General features: G+C 33.3%; 1 protein-coding gene across 1 annotated transcript in view; it reads left to right on the top strand.

The window, feature by feature from the left end:
• The window catches only part of SPPA (signal peptide peptidase), a 187,655-nt gene that overhangs the window by 66,342 nt on the left and 96,251 nt on the right, over positions 1 to 25,062 (top strand). Inside the window, exons 3-6 of the mRNA XM_089799257.1 lie at positions 5,506 to 5,689; positions 20,004 to 20,141; positions 21,036 to 21,206; positions 21,305 to 21,408. Coding sequence (XP_089655383.1) covers positions 5,506 to 5,689; positions 20,004 to 20,141; positions 21,036 to 21,206; positions 21,305 to 21,408 — 597 coding nt within the window. The remainder of the gene's footprint in view (positions 1 to 5,505; positions 5,690 to 20,003; positions 20,142 to 21,035; positions 21,207 to 21,304; positions 21,409 to 25,062) is intronic.

Below are 25,062 nucleotides of genomic sequence, written 5' to 3'. Positions count from 1 at the left end.
TCTGTGGATTTATTTTTGTGGTAACTGATTCACCCCTCCCCTCTCAGATACTCCATCTCTATTTCCAACAATCATCTTAGTATGATATCCAATTCACTATAAGGCTAAATTTCTCAACACTCCCTCTTTGGCAAAAAGAAGTAAAGCAACTATAATACAAGATTTGAACACCACTTAAGTGTGGTTTATGATAGATTTAAGTTATGGAGTCCAACAAGATCCGGCTTGAAGAACCATAACAGATTGATTTTCACGGTGTCCAGCAAAATCTGGCCCAAAGTACCATGATGAGTTGGTTATCAAGGTGTTCGACAAACTCTGGCCGAAGAACCATGATAACAGGTCTACTATTTATAAGATTGTCACTTTACAAAGGTTACCTTCTATTTATATATGTCAGTGAAAGATCGTCACCTTTCATTACATATCATATGTGAAATGAACCAAGTCAGAGGGTGGTACAAAGGCTTTTACCTGAATTCTATCTCATAGATAAGAATACATTACAATAAATTTTATTTAGAACTTCTCCCATAGAGGATATCATTTACAAAAGATTGCACCTCAAAATTCTCCCTTTGAACATCGATCCTGGGAAGTCAGGTCCTCTAGTTACTTTCTCAGAAGCTCTCTTTACCCAAGGATGCCCGTTGAACTTACTCTTAATTTGATATCAATCATTTGATCTTCAAGTGATAAGTCAATACTTCCTCATGATGCACTCAAGAGTAGCCCATCAAAATCATGCAGTCACACACATGTATTTCTAGACTCCCTCTGAGTATCAATCTTCTAAGCTCCTGCATTGCCTTTGAAGAAGTGTTATACTCCCTCTTAATGTAGAAGGATACTCATAATCTCAATCATCAAAAAAATTTGCTTCAATAGCCTCATTTTATCTAGCCTGATCATAACTTCTTTGATGCTATTGTCAATAAGTTGCTTAATATGCCATTCTTCTTTTCCTAGAAGATCAACTTCATATACAAAGGAAAAGATCAAGGAAAAATAACTCATATAGTACATATAAAACTTCAAATAATAGAGAGACTAGAATGAGTAGATAAATGTAATACTTAAGAATAATAAATACTTATCTGTACATCACTATCATTAATACAAGTTGTCCAAGACATGATTCAGATTTGAAACTCTGATGACGTCCCTTCTCTTACATCTCCCTTCTAAAGATGGTTCGAGTGGGAATGGAACATTGGTTATTATTTCCCCCCACAATGTAAAATTCCCACTCTTATATCGTTGAAATGACCATGCTGCATCTATTAACTTGCTGAGAGTATTTATAATCTATGTTGGCTGGATTATATGTAATAGTTTATAAGCAAAATATAAATCATGTCACCTTCAGTCATATAGTACCTCTGATTTTCTCATGAATATTTTTCACTTATCAGAAGTGAAGAGTCTGAGCATAATATCAGAGATAACGTGAATCCGATAAAGCTTCCTTGATATTTAGGGTCACTATTTGACTATGGCAAGTAGTAATATTCTGATGAAATTAAGGATATACAGACTTTTTGATATCACTGGTATCTACATTTTGTTAAAGCTGGTCTATCAAAAGTTTTAGAAAATGGAGCTCCACCCTCTAATTTGGTTCATAAAAAGTTCCCTCTCGTGTTATATATTTATAATTTTCTCTGAATATCTCCTTTCTTTTCACCTACTATCTCTTACAACATTTTAGAATCAACTCCTCTCGTGCTTGGCAAAAAAAATAAATTAAAATATGTTTTTTTTTCTCATTTGGCCATGATATCAGTGCGCAACAAAATATTGAAGATTGATTTTAGTGCCAATGGACATTTATACAAATGTAACCCTGTTAATCTTCAATATTACTCTTGTCAAACACCAATTCAAGCACGATCATAGGAAAACCTAAGTATGATGTTTAAGAATGCCTCCTCAATAGTATCCTCAGAGAGTGTGTTTCTGGTGTGTAATGAGCCTCAGATATGATCGCACCATCAATACTAGTCAATTATCAGATTTTCACCAAGCCTTCATTATGTTCTGTAGTGACTATCTTTCAAGGATATCGTGCCTAGTGGCTGTGTATATAATTCCTTGTGCACTTCTCACAATAATGCTTTGTACTTCTGTCCTTATAGCCTCAGAGGCCCTGTGAAATGTGCGCCCAGTCTTACTTCTTTCCTGGCAAGTTCCTGTGGCCATAGAAGGATATTGTTTTCTGTTCAGTGTCAGTAATAAGGCAGAGGAAGTATTCAATGATGCTTTCTCAACTGATGATGGATATTTCTATTGCACAATTTCCCTTCTTATTTTCTTCACCAATCTGAATATACTCTTTTGTCTTCTTTGTTTATATCTGTATAATCTTCTATGTCACTATTTATATCTTATTTATATTTTATCCGCATATCTTTACCTCTTCAGATGTTCTCTATGTTCTTATTGCTCTTCTATCTCATACTTAGAATTTTAGTATATAAATCAGATTAATAAATCTGTATATATATCTTAATTATTGTATTCTGTCACATAAATTTCTTCTTCATATATTCTTTCTCACAATTCTTCTCTCACACTTCTATTGATATTCTCTATACACGAACTTCTTACTGTTCTGCTCCCTTTCACTTATTCTCCATTCATTTTTACAATTCTATTCTTTATTATTTTGTCTCTCACAGCTTCATGCACCACTTCCTGTTTTGTCTTTATATCAGTTCTTCTCTTTTACCTTTTTTTTCATAACTGCTTCTTTCTTCTTAAGAATAATTTCATATTTATATATCTTCCTTTCATAACTTGCCTATAGAAAGTTATGACTTTTTAAGATGTGACTTTTCACTTGAAAAGTCATATTTATATTTTACTTCAATAGCCTCATTTCAGATATTAAACAACTTGCTTATCTCTCCGTTGATTCTTTTAATCACAAAATAATTTATTTGAAAAGCCTTCAGTAGACTGCCCCACACACACACACACAAGATAATTCTTTCTTTTTTTATATTAGCCCTTCAAATGATAGATAGGATTGATGGCAAAATATCTTTGCTTGCCCTTAGAATTAATTAATCATTTTGCTTTCATTATATATATTGTTGTTGTTATGACCAGATTCTTAATTTAATTTCATCGAGCTTTTAACACATAGTTTCTCGTTTTAACAAAATTCTGTGCTCTGCATAATGACGTCGCTCTGAAATTTCATCATCGCTGTCTTCTCCATTTGTTCGTGATCTTCATCTTGAAGGTTGCCTGGGCAGAATTCTGATTATTGCCAGTTTCCAATATGCCTTTAATGTTTCATCCAATACCAATCTATTTCTCGATATTATTTCCACATATTGTATGATTGCCATAAAGATATGTAGTTGTTTTAGTGTATGCAACTCTTTGATGTTTAACGCATATCTCAATCTTTACATAGTGATGCATTGTAAAAGCTGAAAGATATTATTTTTACTATTGAAAGTCATCAAATTTATTACTGCCATAAAGTTTTTGACCTCTGCAAGTGAACCTATGGCTCTCATATATATTTCTAAGTGTTTTATCTTATACCAAATCTTTTGTCAATATTTCAGAATGATGAATGTCTTCAACAAATACACTAGAGGAAAGATATTCCTTGTAGTTTGCAACCTTAAATATACATCAATAATCGGATTTCCAGTCTGGTAGGTATTACTCCATCAAAAACAAACAGTCAGCCCTGCATTGAAACGGTGCCAAGAAAATCCTCGATGTAGTTTGCAAATGATAAAGCATGAGTATCACTTCCAAAACTCTGCGATGACTCATGTTTACAGTCAAGACCAATTGAAACATTGGGTTGTTTATGCTTAATCTATCCTCAAGTTTTATTTATCTTTGATCCGGGATGATATTTTATAATTCTCAGTTTTTGTAAAATGAACTTTCTACCATGTCTTGTTTTCTTACATTTACAGCCCTCTCTGATACCATGTTGTTTTCTAGGATCGCTGCAAATGTACTAATAATGCCATTGTATTGATTGTTTTCCAAATGCACTTGAAGGCTTATTAAACATGAGAGGAAGAGACATGTATCTATGGTTAATCATCATTAGTTAACATATTATTTATATTAGTAATATAAATAACCATATATATAATATATTACTATGTAATATGTATAATAATACATAAATTTTATATATATATATATATATATGTATGTATGTATGTATGTATGTATGTATTATATAATACAATAATATATATTATTTAACATGGATAAGTATATATAGGAAATGATGATTTACAAATAACAATGATGTATATCAGATCGAATCAATCCAACTGAAGCTACAACTTTGACAATCTACACATACCCATGCCATCTATAGTTCAGAACTTATGAGTCCTTTCAGAGGCTGTACTGCGTATGTCTGTTTCTGCATGTTCACATCCAACATAACAGTGCATGCATAGTATGAGAAGCATGCATCACTGTTTTGTATCTTCTTTTGCAAAAACTTTTCTTTTGTCAGAAATTTATCTCATGCACTGTTCACATATTGCTTTCACATTTTATATATGAAAAATCCAAACTTAATTCTCTCAAGGAATCTTGGAGCCTACTAGAGACAACCCTTACGGTGATATTTTTGGCATCAGAAATGTGGTTATAGTTAAATATTTATCAACACAACAACGAAAACATACTCTGACCATGATATATCTTGACACTGCTTTTTAAACTTTGATTGGTAAAAACATTTTCCATATTACATATCTTCATATTCAGTATTTTTGGTTTTGTGCAAGGTTTTCCAAAGGAAATTTTTTCATTGAACAATCTGATCTAATTTACACACTTTTTGTTAGTGCTGAATTATCTACATTTTATCATTAGTGCTAATTTACCTATCTAGTTCAAGGATTTGGAGATCCTTCTAGACAAATGAAACTAAACATTTTTTTTTAAAAATTCGGAGTGAGTGCCAGAGAAAGAACCCGAGTAGAGTCATCCTTATCAATCAGGTAAGTTATAGGCCAACCGTATTCGTTCCAAATGTTGCGTGCATATGGGAAAGTGGTTTCACAAATATATGGAATCTATTCATGTTGGCTTTTTCCCCAAAAGCATTGTACTTTTGTCTCTACCAATTATCTCATTGGTGCTTTGGAATATAATAAGCAAGGGAAAAATAATTTGATGCAGGTCATCTTCATTTGCTTGATTTTCCCTTTGATATGATCAAATTCTCCCTTCTTACCTCAACCATAACAGGACTCTGATTGTGGATGAGATTGCTTCATTCAAATATCAAATAAAAGGTAATATGTCAACCAAAGATTATGCTTTGGAAAGCTTAATTTGCATAGCAGTATTCTTAATCTGTTGAAGTGCATTAGAAATTAGATTTGGAGATCCTCCTTATGTTCTAACTTCAATTACTGTACTTTGGAAATGTATATTTGTGTGACTGGTGTTATTCTTTATGCTTTTGAAAACTTACTGTTTTGAATTTTTGTTCAGATCTCAGATAAACTGCAAGATCGGTTTTCATCAAAATTATCATTACCAAATATTTGTGAGAATTTTATAAAAGCAGCTTATGATCCTCGCGTTGCCGGCATTAGTCTTCATATTGAACCACTGAGCTGTGGGTGGGGTAAAATTGAAGAAATTCGCCGGCACATTCTTGACTACAGGAAGTCAGGTATTTCTAATTTGTAGTGAAATAATAGGTATTTCTAATTTGTAGCGAAATAACCTCATTAATTACTTCCGTCTCTTGCAACAAGCTAAAATATTTTTTAAAATATTATTCATGTTTTTCAAATCATGGGCATGCTTTCATTCCTATATCCATTGAAAGAATATTTTGTTTAATATACAAAATTGGTCTGTAAAGAAGACGCTTGTGTACCTTAAAATGGAGTGTGTAATGTCCCTTATCGGGACCTTACATAATTTAATTAAATTCGTCATACTGAACCTTTTTGCAGACCAATTCCATATATCTAATTATCTCCTATATATCTTTTTGGGTGATTGATATTTCTTGATATATGAGAAAAGGTGTGCCTTTTCATTATATTATTTGTTACTATTCATTTATTATATTATTAATAATATTATTAATATTAATGCATATTATGTATGTCAATTTATATATTTCGATTATTACTTAATAATTATATAAATTTTTATTTTATTGTTTTATTGAATAATATTTCTATTTTCCTTACTTTAATAGTATTTTTATCATGTGATATTATAACATAATTATAATATTATAATTATGTCATTACTAATATAATTTTTTGTATTTTCATTATTATTATTATCTTTAATTAATCATTAATATTTTAATCTTATAGATCGCATTTTGACGGGGATATCATAGTCCTCCCTCTCAAATTTTGCTTGTCTTCTAGCAAAAAATGATATACACGTAACTTCTCTTGTGGAGCATATAATTGGATGCAAGAAAGCATAAGGATTCATGGATTATGCATGAAAATAAGAAGCGTACATGAAGTAAACACATAAGTACATGAAATAGACACATGAATGCATGAAGACACGAAGTAGACATGTAATGCATGAAGACACAAATTAGACACAATGCAGATGTATAATGCATGCATTCTTGAATAATGCCTTACAAGCTAGGGTCAAGAAAATAGTTACAAAATTTACTTATTCAATAGAATCCTAGAACCACAAGTGGTTGTCACTACATGTGTATAGAAGTTTCAAAGAAAATGTGAGTCATGATAAATTACTTTAAGCCAATCCCATACTAAGCCCAAGAGTGGAACTTTGCCCCCTTGGTCTCGGTGGCAAGTGTTAAGCATCCACACATGAGGTGGCCTACTTGGCAGGATGCTTGTTTTGTTTTTCTCTTTATTATTATTCTTATTCGAGAAGAACACTTAGGATGTAAACGGATTGCTTAGGAAGCAAACTCAATGGTTTCCCTCAAGGCTTTATAGATCTAAGCCCTCAAGCCTTTCTTGGACGTGTCCACAAGGCGCTGGGGGAGGTTGATCCTATCCTTTCTTGGAATAACCGATTAGCTAGATTTACACTAGCCTCTCCCTGAATATACCTTTGCTCTCTCTTCTGAGCCTACCTTGTAGGTAAGTTAGTAATAATCTATACGTGAATTGAAAAGATCATGCTATCTTGATCATTATTCTAGTTTATGAGAATGCTAAGATGCAACAGGTTACTTAGACACCAAACTCAATGGCCTCCCTCAAGGTTTTATAGATCCAAGCCCTTAAGCCTTTCTTGGACGTGTCCGCAAGGCGCTTGGGGACGCTGATCTCTACCCTGTCTTGGGAACAACCTGCTAGCTGGATTTACACAGGCCTCTCCCTTATTGCTTCCCTTATTGGTTTTACCTCTTGTGACTTGTCTATTTATACAGAACAAATTTATTATAATTCTATTCTATTTAACTTAATAATATTGTCAAATCAAGAATAAGTTACGTGTGCTAAGAAATTCATGCTATTCCAATTCTAACTCTGACCTAGAAGGAATGCTGAGATACAATAGGTCGATTTGACATCAGACTCAACCGTCTCCCTCAAGGTTTTGTGGATCCAAGCCCTTAAGCCTTTCTTGGACATGTCCTAAAGGCGCTTGGGGATGCTAACCCTTACCTATCTTGAGACACCTGGTTGGCTGGATTTATACAGGCCTTTCCCATAGTGTATCCCTACTCATTTCTTCCAGTTTAGAATTATAGTTGATCCGAGCCTCTGTTATTGAAGTAAATTGATTCTACTTATTATAATATCAAAGATACATAAAGTCTTGTTCTACTAATAGTGCGTCTTTCTTTCTGTGCTAGTGTTCTATATATATTATATCTGGTTGTATCAGATACAAATGACTGGGATTATTCTTACTTATTTATCCCCTTTAAGGGCACTGTGTATAGTGTGTTGTTGGGTTACCTCCCAATGGTGCTCTTTATGATTTAGTATAAGCCTTATGTCAATCCTTTTTATGTCCTTCCTGCTGTGGAGGGATTGTCTGCTAATTATTGGTTGTATATGCCTTTTTGTGCAGCCGTTATTATTAATTTCTTTTTTGTCTGTTTCTTATCTTTTTCATTTTTTCATTTTTTGTCCCTTTTCTTCACTTTTTTTGGTTTGTTGTTCCACTTTTGTGTAGAATGGTAAATGATTTTTCAGTAGTGTGAATTTGTTGGAAAATATATATTATATTTCTTGTTCGATGCAACAGATCTGTATTGTTTATTTTTTATGTTCCCTTTGTTGCCTTCTTTGCATACCTTCTCATAATCTACAAAGGGTATGTTGCTTCCAAGAGACACATCTTCTGTCCTTGCATAACAAGTACTTGTTTATCTACTAATCGTTGCCCTCTTATTCCTTTATAATTGGTAGCTGATTGTTATTGATACCTCCCAATAGTCTTGCATACTTGGTAGTCCAAGATGTATTCCCCCATTTTTAAGTACTTTGCTCGACGATATACATATAGCTTTATTACTTCATTGTGTCACAGATATTTGAACTATTGCTGGCTGGATACGGCTCTGATTGTTTTATTCATCCTGAATGGGTTTCATTTCCATTGCCACTGTGTTTACATACAAATCTTGTTGATGGGCTGTTGTCTTACATTCATCCGATGGTTTTCATGACGTCAATCATCTGAGAAAGATTTAATGTGACCAAACTGTATATCTCATTTGGCAACATAATTTGCTAGTAGGCTACGATATTCTCTCCGTACCCCTTTTTGTCAAGCCTACGTTTTGTTTCATCCATTTCTCATGCTTCCTTTGTTCTCCCAATGAATTTTGGCTCAGGTTTACTCTTTAATATTTTTCAGCGTTTAAGTAGTCTTTTCAAACTCTTCCATCATGTGACTTACCCCTGATAAACATATATGTTATTGACAAATGAGAACTAGATATATTGTCTTGCATTTTGTCACCACCAAATGTAGGTAACTTTACGAAACCTTTTCAACTTAGTTTCACATTTCTTTGAGATAGTTCATTATTTAATTGGCTAACATTGATCAAGCAATCGACCCCAATTTGTAGAATGATTCCTTTTACTGAAGGCTTTCGTTTAGTCCTTTTTGTTTTTCATTTTATTAAGCCTATGCTTGACTTTTGAAGCCTTCAATGTCATTTTTTGTGTTTTTTAGTGTGTTTGATTTCTTGTGGTCTTTTGGTTTTGTTCAATCCCTTGCTTTCAGTTTTCCCTTCTATTTGGCATATCTTACGGATTAATCGGACTTGGCAATCAAAAGATATGATCATGTAAGTGCCCAAAAGGTGGACTCTCTAGATGCAATTGCATAATTTAAAATAACATGTTATATTTTAATATTGACATTCGCTTTTTGAAAAATATAACATAAATTGACTTTATGCTATGTTTTTAAGTTACTTTATCACTTAAATTTATCACTTAAGTGACTATAGAGCACTTTATGTTATATTTTCATTTTTGAGTTGCTTTTTGTTACATCCCAAAATTTTGACCTAATTTTAAACTTGTTTATAACCGTTGGATTTAATGGATTATCCTTTCATGTTCATGTGAAATAGGTGGTTATTTATATACGTTGTATTAACTGTTAATGAAGATGGTCGTTAACCATTAACTGTTATTAGATGATTAGCAGTTGCTTGATTTAAAATAACAATTATTATGTTTTTTATGAATTATTATTAGGGCAGAAGTGTTTCCATGGGTGATTGTAGGAGAAGATGAAGAGGGGGGAAGCATTGCTAAATGGAATCATCAGAATGGGATGTTCGCTTAGTTCAGTCATTAGGATCGGCAGGAATGACTTTAAACTTCTTTGGAAAGGACGCAACGACTTGATCATAGGATGCATTTTTGGGACCCGCATAAGCTATTAAGAAATAATCTAAGAAAACATAAAATAATCTAAATTAAAATATAAAACATACCTCAAGGGATTTTTAATTGATCTTCATCATATTATTATAATAAATATTTATATACGTACATAAAAATATAAAAATGAAATGACACCAATAAATTATAATAACGTAATTTAATGATGTCACCCCATTGATTTACTTATGCGAACGTATATAAGTATATATTATAATACAATTGAAACTATAATCTTTCGAACTCTTCTTTCCAACCTATTATTTTTCTTTCCCTCTCTTTTCTTAATCGATTTAATACTTGGAAATTTGAATGGTTTATAGTCTTTTAACCAACGGAAGCCAAGAAGTCACGGCTAGACTTTTAAATGGAAGTCGTGAGGGGAGTCGGACACCCCTGTCCACATTTCCATGTTTCCTTTCTGCTACTGTCTTCAAACTCCTTGCCTCTATAGCCCCGAGTTCTATATCATCATTGGTATTTTTACATCCGCCAACATCCCTTGCAATTACCGATTTAAACCTTGTTCAAATTATGTGATTTCACCTCAGCGAGCAAGTATTTCTGTCTAGGATATAGAGGTTTAAGCGCTGAAGGTGACGTCTTAAGCAACGAGAGGGAGCCGATCAGATTGCAAGTTCCTCAAACAGTACTTATCAAGTCATGAGTTACCTTTCTATGTTTTTGAATACATATTCTACTGCAGTCGGCTAAGCTTAGGAGTCTCTTTCTCTATGACTGTGATCATATTATGTAACTTGCTGACTATTCCCTGTGAATTATATTGAGCTTTCTTTTTATTTCATTGTATCTAGAACCATTTAAAAAGAAGTCAAGTAGTATCTCTTAAAAAGGAGTCTCAAAATGTAGTAAGAACCTTAATGAATGTTATTGATATCAATAGCAAGATTGATGCTATCTCAAACTATGATAAAAGATATTAAGAGTAGAATGCTCACTACTTATCCAAAGCACCTGGGAATCATCGGCAATGAAGCCACAAAATGGTGAAGAGGTGAAACATGGCAAAGTGCTCATAAACTTTTAATGCACTTGGGACTCACCGGTTGGTAGCCATGAAATGGTGAAGAGGTGGAATAAATTTGCAAGAAACAAAGGAGAATCAGATATGAATAACTTAAAAGAAATATACTTAATAGCTCATGCTTATCCCTGTAATGAAACCTGTTGTCAAGTTGAGCGGTGGTGATCGGGTCGATGAACCTATCGGAAATCCTTGGCCAAGGTAGTTTATAGGCATGTTTTCCATCTAATGATCACTTGATGTTAGTAGCGCCAGTTATATAAGCATGTCCGTTTCATAACTGAGCGGACATTCAAAACACTAGGATGCTCAAGTGGCTGGATTGAAGAACATCCCAAGTCCAATTCTGAGGTATGGAGGGCCATTCTAATTCAATAGAATGTGTGGGGATAAGTATGGTCCGAGGTTGGGAGGTTAAGCTTATGTCAATGCTTCTCCTCTCACCAAAATCGAGGCTTGCACAACCAGATAAAGATTCTCCAATGATACTTGTATGTTCCTTTCATTCTTTTTTTGTTAAGCATTTACTTGTTAATTCAGTTGATCATGAATATAGTTATGCTAGTTAGTCGTTAATCTAGTTATTTCAGCTGAACATGAATACAGTTGTGAACAGTTAATCGTTGATCTAGTTATTACAGTTGATCATGAATACAGTTATGCTAGTTAATCAATAATCTAGTTGTTTTAGTTGAACATGAATACAGTTGTGAATAGTTAATCATCGATCTAGTTATTACAGTTGATCATGAATACAGTTATGCTAGTTAATCGTTAATCTATTTATTTCAGCTAATCATGAATACAGTTGTGAATAGTTAATCGTTGATCTAGTTATTTCAATTGAATGTGATTACAATTATTTTCTGGTAATTGTTAAAAGCAGTTAATGTCATGTGAAAAGGATTCAGTTATCTATTTAAAAATACTAGGAGTTTTTTAGTTTATACCGTCTTTGATTTCGACATGAAAATTTGTTTGTTACACTTTTTAAATTTTTCACTTAAATGACTTTATTAACTATATAGTTTGATTGATTTTTTGAATTACTTTACGTTTTAATTCAAAACATCTAAGTTAATATTACTTTTTGAGTGCAATTTGCACTAGAAATGCATGTAATGGACTTCCTTGAGTCCACTTTGCATGAAAAACTTCCTTTACATGTAATTCATGTTACATGCAATTGCATCCCAAGAGTGCGATTTGCACTATAAAGTCATTTTTATGGACTTAGACAAAAAAAGGCTAAGTTTTAAAATATGTAATGAGGGTCTAAGAGTGCGATTTGCATTTTAAAACATGTAATGAGGCCTTGAGAGTGTGATTTGCCTCTTGCCTTCATATATATGCATTTTAAAACATGGTTTGACTCCCCTAGAGTGTGAGTTGCATAAAAGATCCATATAAATGCATTTTAAAACATGTAAAGCTTCCTAGAGAATGCAATGACTCCCCTAGAGTGTGAGTTGCATAAAAGATCCATATAAATGCATTTTAAAACATGTAAAGCTTCCTAGAGAATGCAATATTGCATTCCATCACATGTTTTTGCATGTTGAAACGACGATTTTGCCTCCAAGAGAAAATCCATGCTTTGAGTCTCCAAGGGCATGTTTTTGTCAAGAATGTCCAGATTTGTTTGTTTCATGACATGAAATCCATTCCAAAAAGGGCGTTTTGGCATTCCCATGCCTTTTTATGCTTTAGGTGTTGAATCTCCTTGCAAAAATGTTGCTTTTCATTACCTTTCAAGGGCATGCTTTTGTAGAAAATGCCCAGATTTGGGCATTTCCAGCTTACATTTTCCACTTATGGAGGGTCATTTTTGAGTTTGGATGCATTCCATTACTATTAGAGGTCAAGTTTATGCATTTCTTTGCTAAAAACATTTCATGCTTTTGCATATTGAGATCATGTTTTTGCCAAAAAATATCCCAAGAACATGATGATTGCAAAAACATTAGCATATTTGGGAGTTATTGAGCACGCTTTTGACATTCATATCCAAAAATGTCCCATTAATTGCTCATTTATGTCCATCTTTTACAAGTATTGAAGAAGTCAGTATAGTTGTTGAAGATTTGAATTTGGAGGAGAACCATTCTTCAAACCTTTCTATCCTCCACATTTGGTTCTTTGATCACCGAGTAAGTTGAAGTTTTCAATCCTTTGCTATTTCATTGCATATTTTCATTCATCCTTGTATAGTTGTCCAAAGATATGCCATGTATTGTGCAGCTTTTCTTTAAATAAGATGAAAATTTCCTTTTTTGAGTGTTTGGAATTTCCTCAAATTCTAAATTCGAATCTGCATAAGAGAGCAACTTGTTTTTTTGACATGTTTGAGTAAAAAATCAAAGGTATGTTTTTGTTTTGTGTTTAGCTTCGTTTGTTGTTTGCTTGCTGTTTTGTTTTCCTTCTTTTTTGAAGAGGTTGCAAGTTCTTTATAAATAACATGAGAGCATTTCACTCCATTTCACTTTCCACTATTTCATGCAAGTGCATCACGCCATTCCATATTCATCAACATATGCCAAAGCACTTTGCATCTCATTCTCCATATGAGTTTACGTGTAATCTCATCCTTCATTCCCACTTACATGCATTTCCATCCTCCGAACCTAATTACATGTTTACTTCAAGTAACAATTACTTGTTTTACATGTAAATCACTTTACATGTAATAACATCTAGAGAACCCGATTTTGATAAAGGTCACTCATTTTTTAAACACCAAAGTCGCCATTTGCACACATCCATATGCATCCCAACTTGCATTCTTGGTTATATACCCACATAAGCCCATCGTTGCCCACATGCAATCCACCCTTTGAGAGTCTACTTTTGGCCTTTTTTGCCCAAATAAATATGCTTTCCAATTCATTTCCAGCCATCATATGTGTTCCATAAGTATCTAATCCATACTTTGAACACTCATTTCTCATGAACCCATCATCCACTCTCAAAATCCCATAGTTTTCATGGTTCCAATCTCATTGGAAGATGTTTTCATCTTCATGTTGTGGCGCACTCTTCAAGATATGTCAGAACTTCTTCAAAGAACAAAGACATCCCATCAAGAAGATATGCTTTGATTCTTAGGAAGTAGTAATTCATTTGATCTCCATTTTCACAATGGCTGTTGGAGAACTTGAGTTCGCTTAGGAATGCCCCAAGCACTTTGCTTCAAAAAAAAAAAAGAGTTAAAGGTGTTGATGGAAAGTTGTTCCAAGTTTACATCCGGACACCATTGAGAAGGTTTTCAAAGTGTCAGAGACTTTAGAATGTGCCAATCTACAAAGGAGAATTCACAACAACTTGAAGGAGAAAAAGCTTGGTCACATCAAGTTTTTAAATGACAATGGGAAATTCATTAAAGAGAGTAACAATCTATCAAAAGACGTGACACCATCATTATTAATGTGAATGCAGTGGCACAAAATATAGGAACTCTCGATCTTGTGATCATCTGGGATTGCATTATCAAGTACGAGGACTTTGCCGACAATTAACAAGATTGATTCATTCAGAGTCAATTGCCTCAACTTTTTCTTCAAGTGTTTTTATGTTTATAGTGGAAGAGAATGAATTGCACAAATTATGTAATTACATGTAATTTGATTGCATATCCTTATGACATGTAATCCAATAACTTCTCGCCTAGTTTGACTGGGCCAAAGTTGGTTGAGTTGCTCCCACTTTTTCCTCCACTTTTTTCTCAACTCCTTTGCCTATATAAAGGAGTGCCTTCTCACTATAAAAATCATCTTTTATTGTATGCAAGAAAGTTTTGAAGAAATTGTGCAAGCATAACTTTGATTGTATAGTACTATTTTGGATGAAAATTGAATAGAAAGAAACAATTGGAGCTAAACTTTGATTGAGTGCAATTGTGATTGGTGGGAATTGGAAGCTTTGACTGTAATTTGCAGTTGTCTTCTTTGATTTATGCTATTGTTGTTTGAACTAAATAATTGAGCATAAAAGAGTTAAGAAACAGTCAGATTCAAAGCTTTGATTGGAAGTGACTTTGGTAATACATAGACTAGAAGCTTTGACTGTAGCTTGTATTACCTTCCTAATTCACAAAAATAGTTAGAATCCTTTACATCTGGAAGTCTTTGAGCCCCAATAGTAAAGGCTATTCTTACAGAATAGATTAAGGCTAGACTTAGAGTCAAATTGGTACGTTTTCAACTTGCCTTTGAGCTAGTGTTGGTTTATCGATATTTGGGTAGAAGTGTAGTTAGAGATTTCATTTTGCCCATTACTCACTCCACAAGTAAGTGGATTCTTTTCTAAAAGTTAAGAGGAAATAATATTGGTAACACCTTTTACAATCTCTCAACTTCTTGCTTATCTTGAGTTGATCCAAGGAACTATGAGAAGGGGGAGCCTTCCTTTTAAGGTAGGAGAGACTTTGTCTCATATGTTGTGGCTAGTCATCCTATTTTGCGACTAGATTTTAAGAAAACTGTTGGTTGCAAAATATCCACCCAACAAGATAAACAAAGTACAATGTTGTGTAACTTGATTGTTTCCTAAGTCATCTATTAATTAATTGCAAGATCTTATGAACTAATAGGAATGGTTTGGTTGGTCATGCTAAGTTTGATAGTGGACTCCTTGGAGTTCCTCGTTCATCCTTACCTATTCAGTATCATCCTCATCACTGATGTGTTTTTCTATGGTCCTCTATGTAAGACAAATTGTATGGCTATGGCCTGTACTAGGCCTTGAATCTTCCATAAAATTAATCATCGATGCTTGATCCATGAGGAGTGATGATTGTGTTTCTAGGTTGTGATGTGCTAGACAATTCTATTATCTTGCATCCTCTGTGATGGAAAGATGAAACTATCTTCTGATCTGCCTTCCTCTTCTCAACTGTTTTAAAGTGAATTTTGTTTCCCTTAGGTTGGCAGGAACATGCTTTGATACCAATTGTAATGTCCCCCGTTAGGACCTTACATAATTAAATTAAATTTGTGATACTGAAGTTTTTTGCAGACAAAATTGTAACAAATGGTTTTTCATATCTAAATCAAGACATTTAATAGTAATAATTCCCAATGTTTATATAAGTAACTGAATCCATTTCACATGACAATGACTACTTTCAACAAATAACAGAAATAACTGTAATCAGATTTAAGATTGACTATTAACTATTTTTAATTGTATTTTCAGGTTCAGCTGAAATAAATAGTTTAACAACTATCTATCATAACTGTAATCACGCTTAATCAAAATTAAATGTATTCCTATTCAATTGAAATAACAAATAATTATTCTAACTGTAGTCATATTTAACTGAAATAAATGACTAACTAACATTTATGTATTCATGATAAATTGATTAACAAGTAAAGTAAATGCTTAACAAGAAAGAAGGAAAACATACTAGTATCATCAAAGGATCTTTTATCTGGTTGTGCAAGCCTCGACATTGGTGAGAGGAGAAGCATTGTCATAGGCTTAACCTCCTAACCTCGGACCATACTTATCCCCACACATTCTAACATATTAGAATGGCCCTCCCTACCTTGGGATCGGACTTGGGATGTTTTTCAATCCAGCCATTTGAGCTATCGGGTGTTTTTTGAGTCCCCACCTAGTTATACCTATATAACAGAGTCACGAACATTAAATGATCATTGGATGACACATATGCCTATAAACTAACTTGGTCAAGGATTTTTGATGGGTATATTGACCCGATCACCACCACTCAACTTGACAACAGATTCCATTACAGGGATAAGCATGAGCTATTAAGTATTTCTTTAATAAGATATTCATATCTGATTTCTTTCCTATTTCCTTGCAGGTCCATTTCACCTCTTCACCATTTCTTGGCTTTCAACCGGTGAGTCCTAGGTGCATTAGATTTTATGAGCTCACCGCCCCTTTTTCACCTCTTCACCATTGTGACTTTATTGCTGGTGATTCCCAGGTGCATTGGATGAGCATACTATTCATATTATACATTTATCATGGTTTAGGAACATAATAGTTATTGCTGTTGATATTCATATTGTTTGGGACGGTTCATACATCATTTTGATCTCCTAAAGTTACCATCGACTTCTTTATTGATGGATTGAGATACAATGAATAGAAATATATACAAAGAAAATAATTATGGAAGACTATGTAATTTGATGGTGACCAACAACAGTGCTACATATGATAATCTCTGTCCAAATAATGATTTACCATGCCTAGCCGGTTGCATGTATGTCTTACATTCAGGAAAAAGGCAGTAAATACAATATTGGAAGCATTTCATAACCTGGTTATTGATGGCCTTGGCTTGTATTCGACACCTCACGTCTTCTAGCCAGAACTCTGGCACGGCTTAGTTGAGACACAATTTTGATCAAGTTGGATATGGCAATTGCAGAGTATGACGGATACAGGTAATAAATTGGAATATCTTGGAACTCGGCTTGTTGCAAGCATGCATACGGAAATGATAGCTGGATAATGGCAAGGTTGGGAGTTGTGTGTTGCCCGACTTGATTATGGTTTGGTTCGGAAGTTGCAAGTAATGGCAGAAATAAGGAAGTACAGTATGGAACTCAGCTTAAGCAGATGGAATATATGTAGTATCTGAGGTCTGAGATGATTTGACTCTTATCACGGCTTCTCTTAAATGACTAGCCATGGCTTCTCAGCTTCCATCAGTTTAAAAGGAATCCATTCGAAATTCCAATCACTAACTTGTCTTGAAAAAGAAGGAAAAAAAAAAAGATTGTAATGAGGAGTTGAAAAGATTATAATTTTATTTATTACTATAATATATACTTATATACGTTCATGTAAGTAAATCAATGGGGTGACATCATTAAATTACATTCTTATAATTTATTGGTGCTATTTCATTTTTATATTTATGTGTTCATATGTAAGTATTTATTATAATAATGTGATGAAGTTTAATTTAAATCTCTTGAGGTATGTCCCATATTTTAATTTAGATTATTTTATGTTTTTCCTATATTGTTTTTGTAATAGCTCATGCAGTTCCCATAATGTAGCTTGTGGTCAAGTCATCGTATCCCTTCCAAGGAAGTTTAAGGTCGTACTTGCCGATCCTGATGACTGAACTATGCGAACATCCCATTCTGATGATCCTGTTTAGCAATGCTTCCCCTCACTTCTTTGTCTTCTCCTGCAATCACCCATGAAAAACACTTTCGCCATAATAATAATTCCATAGTAATTTATAAAAACATATTAATCATTATTTTAAATCAAACAACTGCTAATTATCTAATAACAATTATAGGTTACCGACAAATTCATCAACAATTAATACAACGTATATAAATAACTAACTATTTCACATGATCATGAAAAAAAATAAAATTTGTTAAATCCAACAGTTATGAACAATTTTAAAATTAGGGCAAAATTTGGGATGTAACAAAAATTCATATATCTAATTTTCTCCTATATATCTTTTTGGGCGATTGATATTTCTTAATATACCTTGATATAAGAAAAGGTGTCTTTTCATTATGTCATTTGTTAATATTATATTGTTAATATTAATATTAATGCATATGATGCATGTCAATTTATATATTTTGATTATTAATTAATCATTAAATACAATAATATTGATTGTTTTATTGAATAATATCTTAATTTTTCCTACTTGAATATTATTATTAGCCTGTGATATTACAACATGATTATAATGTTATAATTATGCCATTTCTAATATGATTTTTTTGTATTTTTATTTATTATTATCTTCTTTAATTAAGCATTAATATTTGAATTATATAGATCGTATTTTGACAGGGATATCACAAAGTGAAGGAATCTTGTCAGGATATTTAGATGAACTTTGGCTCTTTGATACAGTGTGGGCTTTTCACAAACCCAAATTCATTTGCCTTCCATTTGAAGAAAAGATCTTGACCTGTAAATGCTACAACTCCAAAGAAGAGAGCAAATATTGCAGTTCTGAAGATGAATATTCCTTGAATAAATTGCATTGTTTGGATTAACAATGAGTCAAATTGTAGCAAAGTTATTTTTTATTTTCTGTTAAATGGTCCCTTGGTCCAATTTTTTAACAACTTAGAAGGGCTATTAAATTTCTCTGCTATGGCATTTGCAACTAAACTTTTAGCCTGTACTATCCCTCCCCTTCTCCACAATGTTCACTACAAAACAAATCAGCAGTATAAACCAAATTTTTGAAAGCAAAATAGACTAAAAATTTAAAAACAGCAGCATGTGCCACTTACACTCATGTTGTCTGTGGCGGTCACGATGATTGCAAGAAGAGTTGGAATATTTCTCCTTTTTGTCTTGTGTTTTTACCATTTTCTTTTGGTTATTGCAAAACTGCAACAGGCTAGGGTTTTTAGTGTCTTTTAGGTTGGGTCACTTTGATTGGGTTCCTCGAGGGTTTGAATCAAATTAGAATGCTTTTTAAGTAGGATTATTTTTTTATTTGTTCATTTAAAGAAGTGGGAAGTGGGGGGCATCCTGGCTTCCCAGGACGGTTGAGGGATGTCAAGATGATGCTTGGCTGTTCCGTGGATGCTAGGGCATTCTCCTTGCCATTGTAAAAACATGGGATGTCTCAGGGATGCATGTCCATATCTCAATGGTCCCAGATGGTCTCAAACACCCAGAATGATTTGCTGGGCCCTGGGTGTGCAACTGCAGGGATGTGTTACTTCCATGCAAAACATTGATAATAATTTTACAGAATTACAATAATCTTTCCACTAAGGTCATTGAATTTGCCTAAAGTATTGGAGATTATGTTTTGTTCTTAATGTAAAGTTAAACAATTGTAAAATGCCCGTGTGCTCATGTTATTTTCTTTTGGCCTTAGCTGGAATTGGGCTTAAAGGCCATCTAAGAGTATATGAAATTTTTGCATCCGATAAATTCGATTTGGTTTAGTTGCTAATAACTGATAATTTTTTATGGGCATCCTTTAAATTTAAATGCATTTCTTACTTTGTATGTTATTATCATTTCAAGTTTGTTTTAATAATTTACCTAACATAGTTCTTCTACAGGTAAATTTGTTGTATGTTACCTACCAGTTTGTGGTGAAATGGAGTATTATCTTGCTTGTGCATGTGGAGAGATATATGTTCCACCTGGGGCATACATTGCATTATATGGTTTGAAGGTTCAAGCAACATTTCTTGGTGGTATGCTCATGTTAATTTGAGTATTAGGAATCAACCCCTTATTTGTTTTAGGGGAAACTTGATAACTCTTTTAGGATCTACTGGTTCTTATTTATGCTTTCCACCTTATCTATGTCTGAGGACTGCTAGAAGTGGTCACAAGTCTCCATGAATGACTGTTATTTGAATTTCTTTGAATTAGTTTCTTCTAAGTTGTTTGTTTTAGGAGATCAAACTTTAAATATGATGGATAAAGGTTAGTTCATGACGTAGATATTTTTGTTTTAGTGCCAATTTGAAACTATCAATTAGACACTCCATGTATGCTATGTTGTTTATGTATATTACTAGATTTAGACTTTTAGTCTAATAAGTATACTGTTTCACAGAGTTTGTCCCTAATCTATAAGCTAAAACACATTTTGACTGTTCTTTAAATTAGTTTCTTCTAAGTTGTTTGTTTTAGGAGATCAAACTTTAAATATGATGGATAAAGGTTAGTTCATGGCGTAGATATATATATTTTTAGTGCCAATATGAAACTATCAATTATACACTCCATGTATGCTATGTTGTTTATGTATATTACAAGATTTAGACTTTTAGTCTATTATCTTGTTTCACAGAGTTTGTCCCTAATCTATAAGCTAAAACACATTTTTATTAAACCAGGCAAAAAAATGAATGCTGTAATACAGGTCTAAAAAGCATGTTTGTTTGTTTTCTTATATCTCTTAATGCTTGGTTCCTATTTGGAGTAGATTCTTCTGATCTATTGAAAAGTGAAAACTTGATAACTTCCTTTGTGTATGTTTTAGCTCTTAGTTCTTTTCAGATATATTATCGTTATACTCTAGTATTCAACTGTTATATGTATATATGCTAATAATCAAAATTGCTCACTCTGCTTTTTAGGAGTTTTTGAGAAAATAGGTGTACAGCCTCAAGTCCAACGTATAGGGAAGTACAAAAGTACAGGTGATCTGTTGTCTCGGAAGAACATGTCAAAGGAGAACTGTGAGATGTTGACAGCTATACTGGATGATATATATGAGAACTGGGTAGAAAAAATCTCATTCGTGCAAGGTATTGTGTGGAGTTGTTCTGTTATCAAAGCATTTATTTTGCATCCTGTCTGCTCTTTCTGGTAGATACTTTTTCTTGAGCATCTTTTCTTGAACCAGGTAAAACAAAGGAAGATATAGAGAATCTTCTTAATGAAGGTATTTACAAGGTGGAAACACTCAAGGAAGAAGGCTTGATTAATGATATAAAGTATGATGATGAGGTCAGCATTTTTTTTATAGCAGCACTCTCTTAATAACGAATATCAAACAAGTACATATATTTTCTTTTGAATGTGATTGAGTCTTAGTATAGTAAAGCTTTCCTTATTTATGTAGTTAAGGGGCATAAAGAGTTGTATATTTTGTACCTTATAGCTTATGCTCCATTATATATCATTTTTCAAAGTCATTTCAAAATTTTCTATGGCTATGAGGGGGTTAGTCTGATTTAGCAGGGATTGATATGAGTGTTGCAAGCTAGAGTAAAATCAAAAGTTCTTTTTAGATTGAGGTTGCATTTGTAAAATGATATTACCTTTTCTGGATGCATACACAATGAGCACACACTTATCTTGTAGGGTTTGGGGTGAATCTGTTTAAGTCTTTTACCTTCTTAAAAACTTAAACACCCATAATGATATCAATCACACAAGATCTAACAATTATGCAACACAAGAAGACTGCAAGAGTTATGTGGAAACCCTTATAGGATAAAGCCACACAAAATATTGCTTGTATAAAATTCTCTTATAAATTTTGTAGGCACCAACCTAGTGGAGATACCAGTCCACAATTACCAGACACCACCCAACCTACTTGAGGCACCATCCCCCACAACTAAGTACCAAATTAGCAAGATACACCAATCTCTACTTTAGGAAGTGCCAACTTCCAAAACAAAGTTCCATCTTCTCATATGTTTTTGCTTCAAGGAATGATGGATGTTATGATCTCCTTTATTTATTAAGTCCACCATTCACCTCTTCTCATTTACCAAAGTATCCTTGCATATTCTCTTCTTCTTTTCTTCCTAGTGTAAAGTTTCTGCAAATTCTTTGGACTGAATATAGACTGGATTCTCTCTTCTTTATCTCCTTATAGCTTGCCGTGAATAAGTTCAGATTATTGCCTTTAATAGGATTAGAAATGTAATTCAGAATTCTGTCTTTTACTTCTGCAATTCGTATGAAGGCAGTAATGACTAAGGAGCAGACTTGTGTTTTATGTTGTGTGCTCTTAGACTTCATCCTTACCCTCTATAAGAATAGGAATCAAGGGAAATGTCCTTAGAAAGGACATGTCTCTTCCAAAAATCATTTGCCTAACCTCTAGAAGTTGACGACTTTCTGGGAACAATTAAATATTAATCACAAACATAAACAATGTTGTTAGATTAGTATTAAACCAAAATCCTAAGGATAGACGCTGATCTTGCAAAGGGCATAATGCAAAGACTTGGTCCTTTACTTATCATGCTATATCAGATCTGATCGATCTGTTATCAGATCAGTATGCTTAACAAGTTACAAATTTAACACTCCCTCTTAACTTGATAATCATATTGAGAGATATCATATCTAGCAACATCGACAAAGATGAACAAGCAAGAATTGATACTCTATATCTATCTGAATCTCCTTAGCATGTGGTATCATAGAACACATGATTCAATGTCATATTTACTAAGCCTGTAGTATGACAAATCACTGCTACTAGTGATAACAGTAGTGCAAAGAATACAATGTACAGGATAAATCTGAAGAGTAATTTAATTTCTTCATTTATCCAAGTTGTGACTCATAGATACTGGGATTTCTATATCACAACATGATCTTGAGTTTAAGACCTACCAGAATACAGGATAAACTCAGAGAATAATAAAATTTTTCCTTTATCCAAATTGTGACTTATTGACATAGCAATGTCAATATCACAATCTGATCTTGAACTTATCTAGATTTTATAGTAGAACTCTACTGTTTAGCACATTATTTGAGAGATTGTCATATCTCATAATGTCTTTTACACAAGTATTCATTATCTCAGAGATCATCACCTCTTAAATGATGAATACAAATGGTGGAGCCCATAATAGTCAATAGCCGGACAATAAAATTATTTTATTAATAAATTAAAGAATACAAATGGATTATAATTCAACCATACCAAGTCTTCTCCTGAAGTGATCTATCTTCACTCTAGATAGAGGTTTGGTGAGTATGTTTGCTGTCTGATCTGCAGTGCAAATGTATTCTAATTTTACAGTATTCCTATCTACCATATCTCTTACATAATGGTAAGGAATTTCAATATGCTTGGACCTGTCATGAAACAATGGATTCACCGAGAGGTTGATGGAACTCTGATTACCACAATGAATAATCGTAGGATTCATAGTTTGCCCAAATAATCCCACAAGTAACTTCCTAAGCCAAACTGCTTCTCGAGAGGCCATTGCTGTTGCAATGTATTTGGCTTCTGTGGAGCTCTGAGCTACTGAAGATTGCTTTCTGTATATCCAAGATATCATCACTGATCCTAAACTGAAACAACATCCTAAAGTACTTTTTCTGTCTTTAAGACTTCCACTCCAATCTGAGTCGGTGAATCCATGCAAATCTAGATCAAATTTCTCATATTTAAGTCCAAAATTAAGAGTGCCTTGTAAGTATCTCATAATGTGCTTAATTGCAACTAGGTGAATCTCCTTTGGCTCACACATAAATTGACTTAAGGCATTAATAACATAGCAAATATCAGGGCATGTATTTACTAAGTACATAAGGGACCCAATCATTTGTCTGTAGAGAGTAGAATCTATGAAAAGTAATTTTGCTGCTGCTTCTTTAAGTTTATGTAGATTAGTCTCCATTGTAGAGGACATAGATTAAGTATGATATTGTTAGAATTCTGCCGTACTTCCTGTCCTAGGAAGTAATGAAGGAGTCCCGATATTGTCAGAATTCTACCGTATTTTCAGTCCTAGGAAGTAATGAAAGAGTCTCAAGTCTTTCATCTCGAATTCTCTAGTTAGATCTTTCTTACATTGATCTATAAGATGATCATCACCTATTATTAGTAAGTCATCAACATACAATATCATAATTACCATATCATCTTTATCTCTTTAATAATATAAATTTGGATCGACTTCATTCTTGAAGAACCTTAATCCGGTGAGATACTTATCAATCCTTTCATACCAGGTCTTGGGAGCTTGCTTAAGCCCATAGAGAGCTTTCTTGAGCCTGTAAACAAAAGCGTTAGGATCATGAGTTGCAAATCCTTCAGGTTGCTCTAGATATACTTCTTGTGTAATCTTTCCATTTGGAAATGTTGTTTTTACATCCATCTAATGTACTTTCCATCCCTTTGATGCTGCGATTGCTAGGACTGCTCTTACGGAGGTATATCTAGCAACATGAGCAAAGGTTTCTTTATAATCAATCCCTTCTTTCTGACAAAATTCTCTGGCTACAAATCTAGCTTTATACTTCTCAATGTTACCGTCAGTAGCATGCTTTATTTTAAATATCCACTTGGAAGAAACAATAGATTTTTCTTTAGGTCTTGGAACAATTTTGCAAACATCATTCTTCATAATAGATTGGTATTCTTTTGTCATCGCTTCTTTCCAAGCTGTATGTTTAATAGCATCAGAAGGATTGGTTGGTTCTGTTTTGGATAAATCACTCATGTTTTCTTTATAACTAGAAAATCTTTTAGGTCTTTTGCTTTCTCTGACTATTCCAGAAGGTGCAACAAAGACTTGTGCTTCCTCTACTATTTTAATGGCCCAAAGTGGTCTTTTCTTTGAATTTTGAGTTTCTTCAAGATTTAGATTTTGAATTTCATCTTCAATTTCTTTAAGTTCT

This window comes from Cupressus sempervirens, chromosome 9 (genome assembly GCF_028749045.1).
Source record: "Cupressus sempervirens isolate cs-2001-9-10 chromosome 9, ASM2874904v1, whole genome shotgun sequence".
NCBI lineage: Eukaryota > Viridiplantae > Streptophyta > Pinopsida > Cupressales > Cupressaceae > Cupressus > Cupressus sempervirens.
This window is presented reverse-complemented; position numbering and strand designations above follow the sequence as displayed.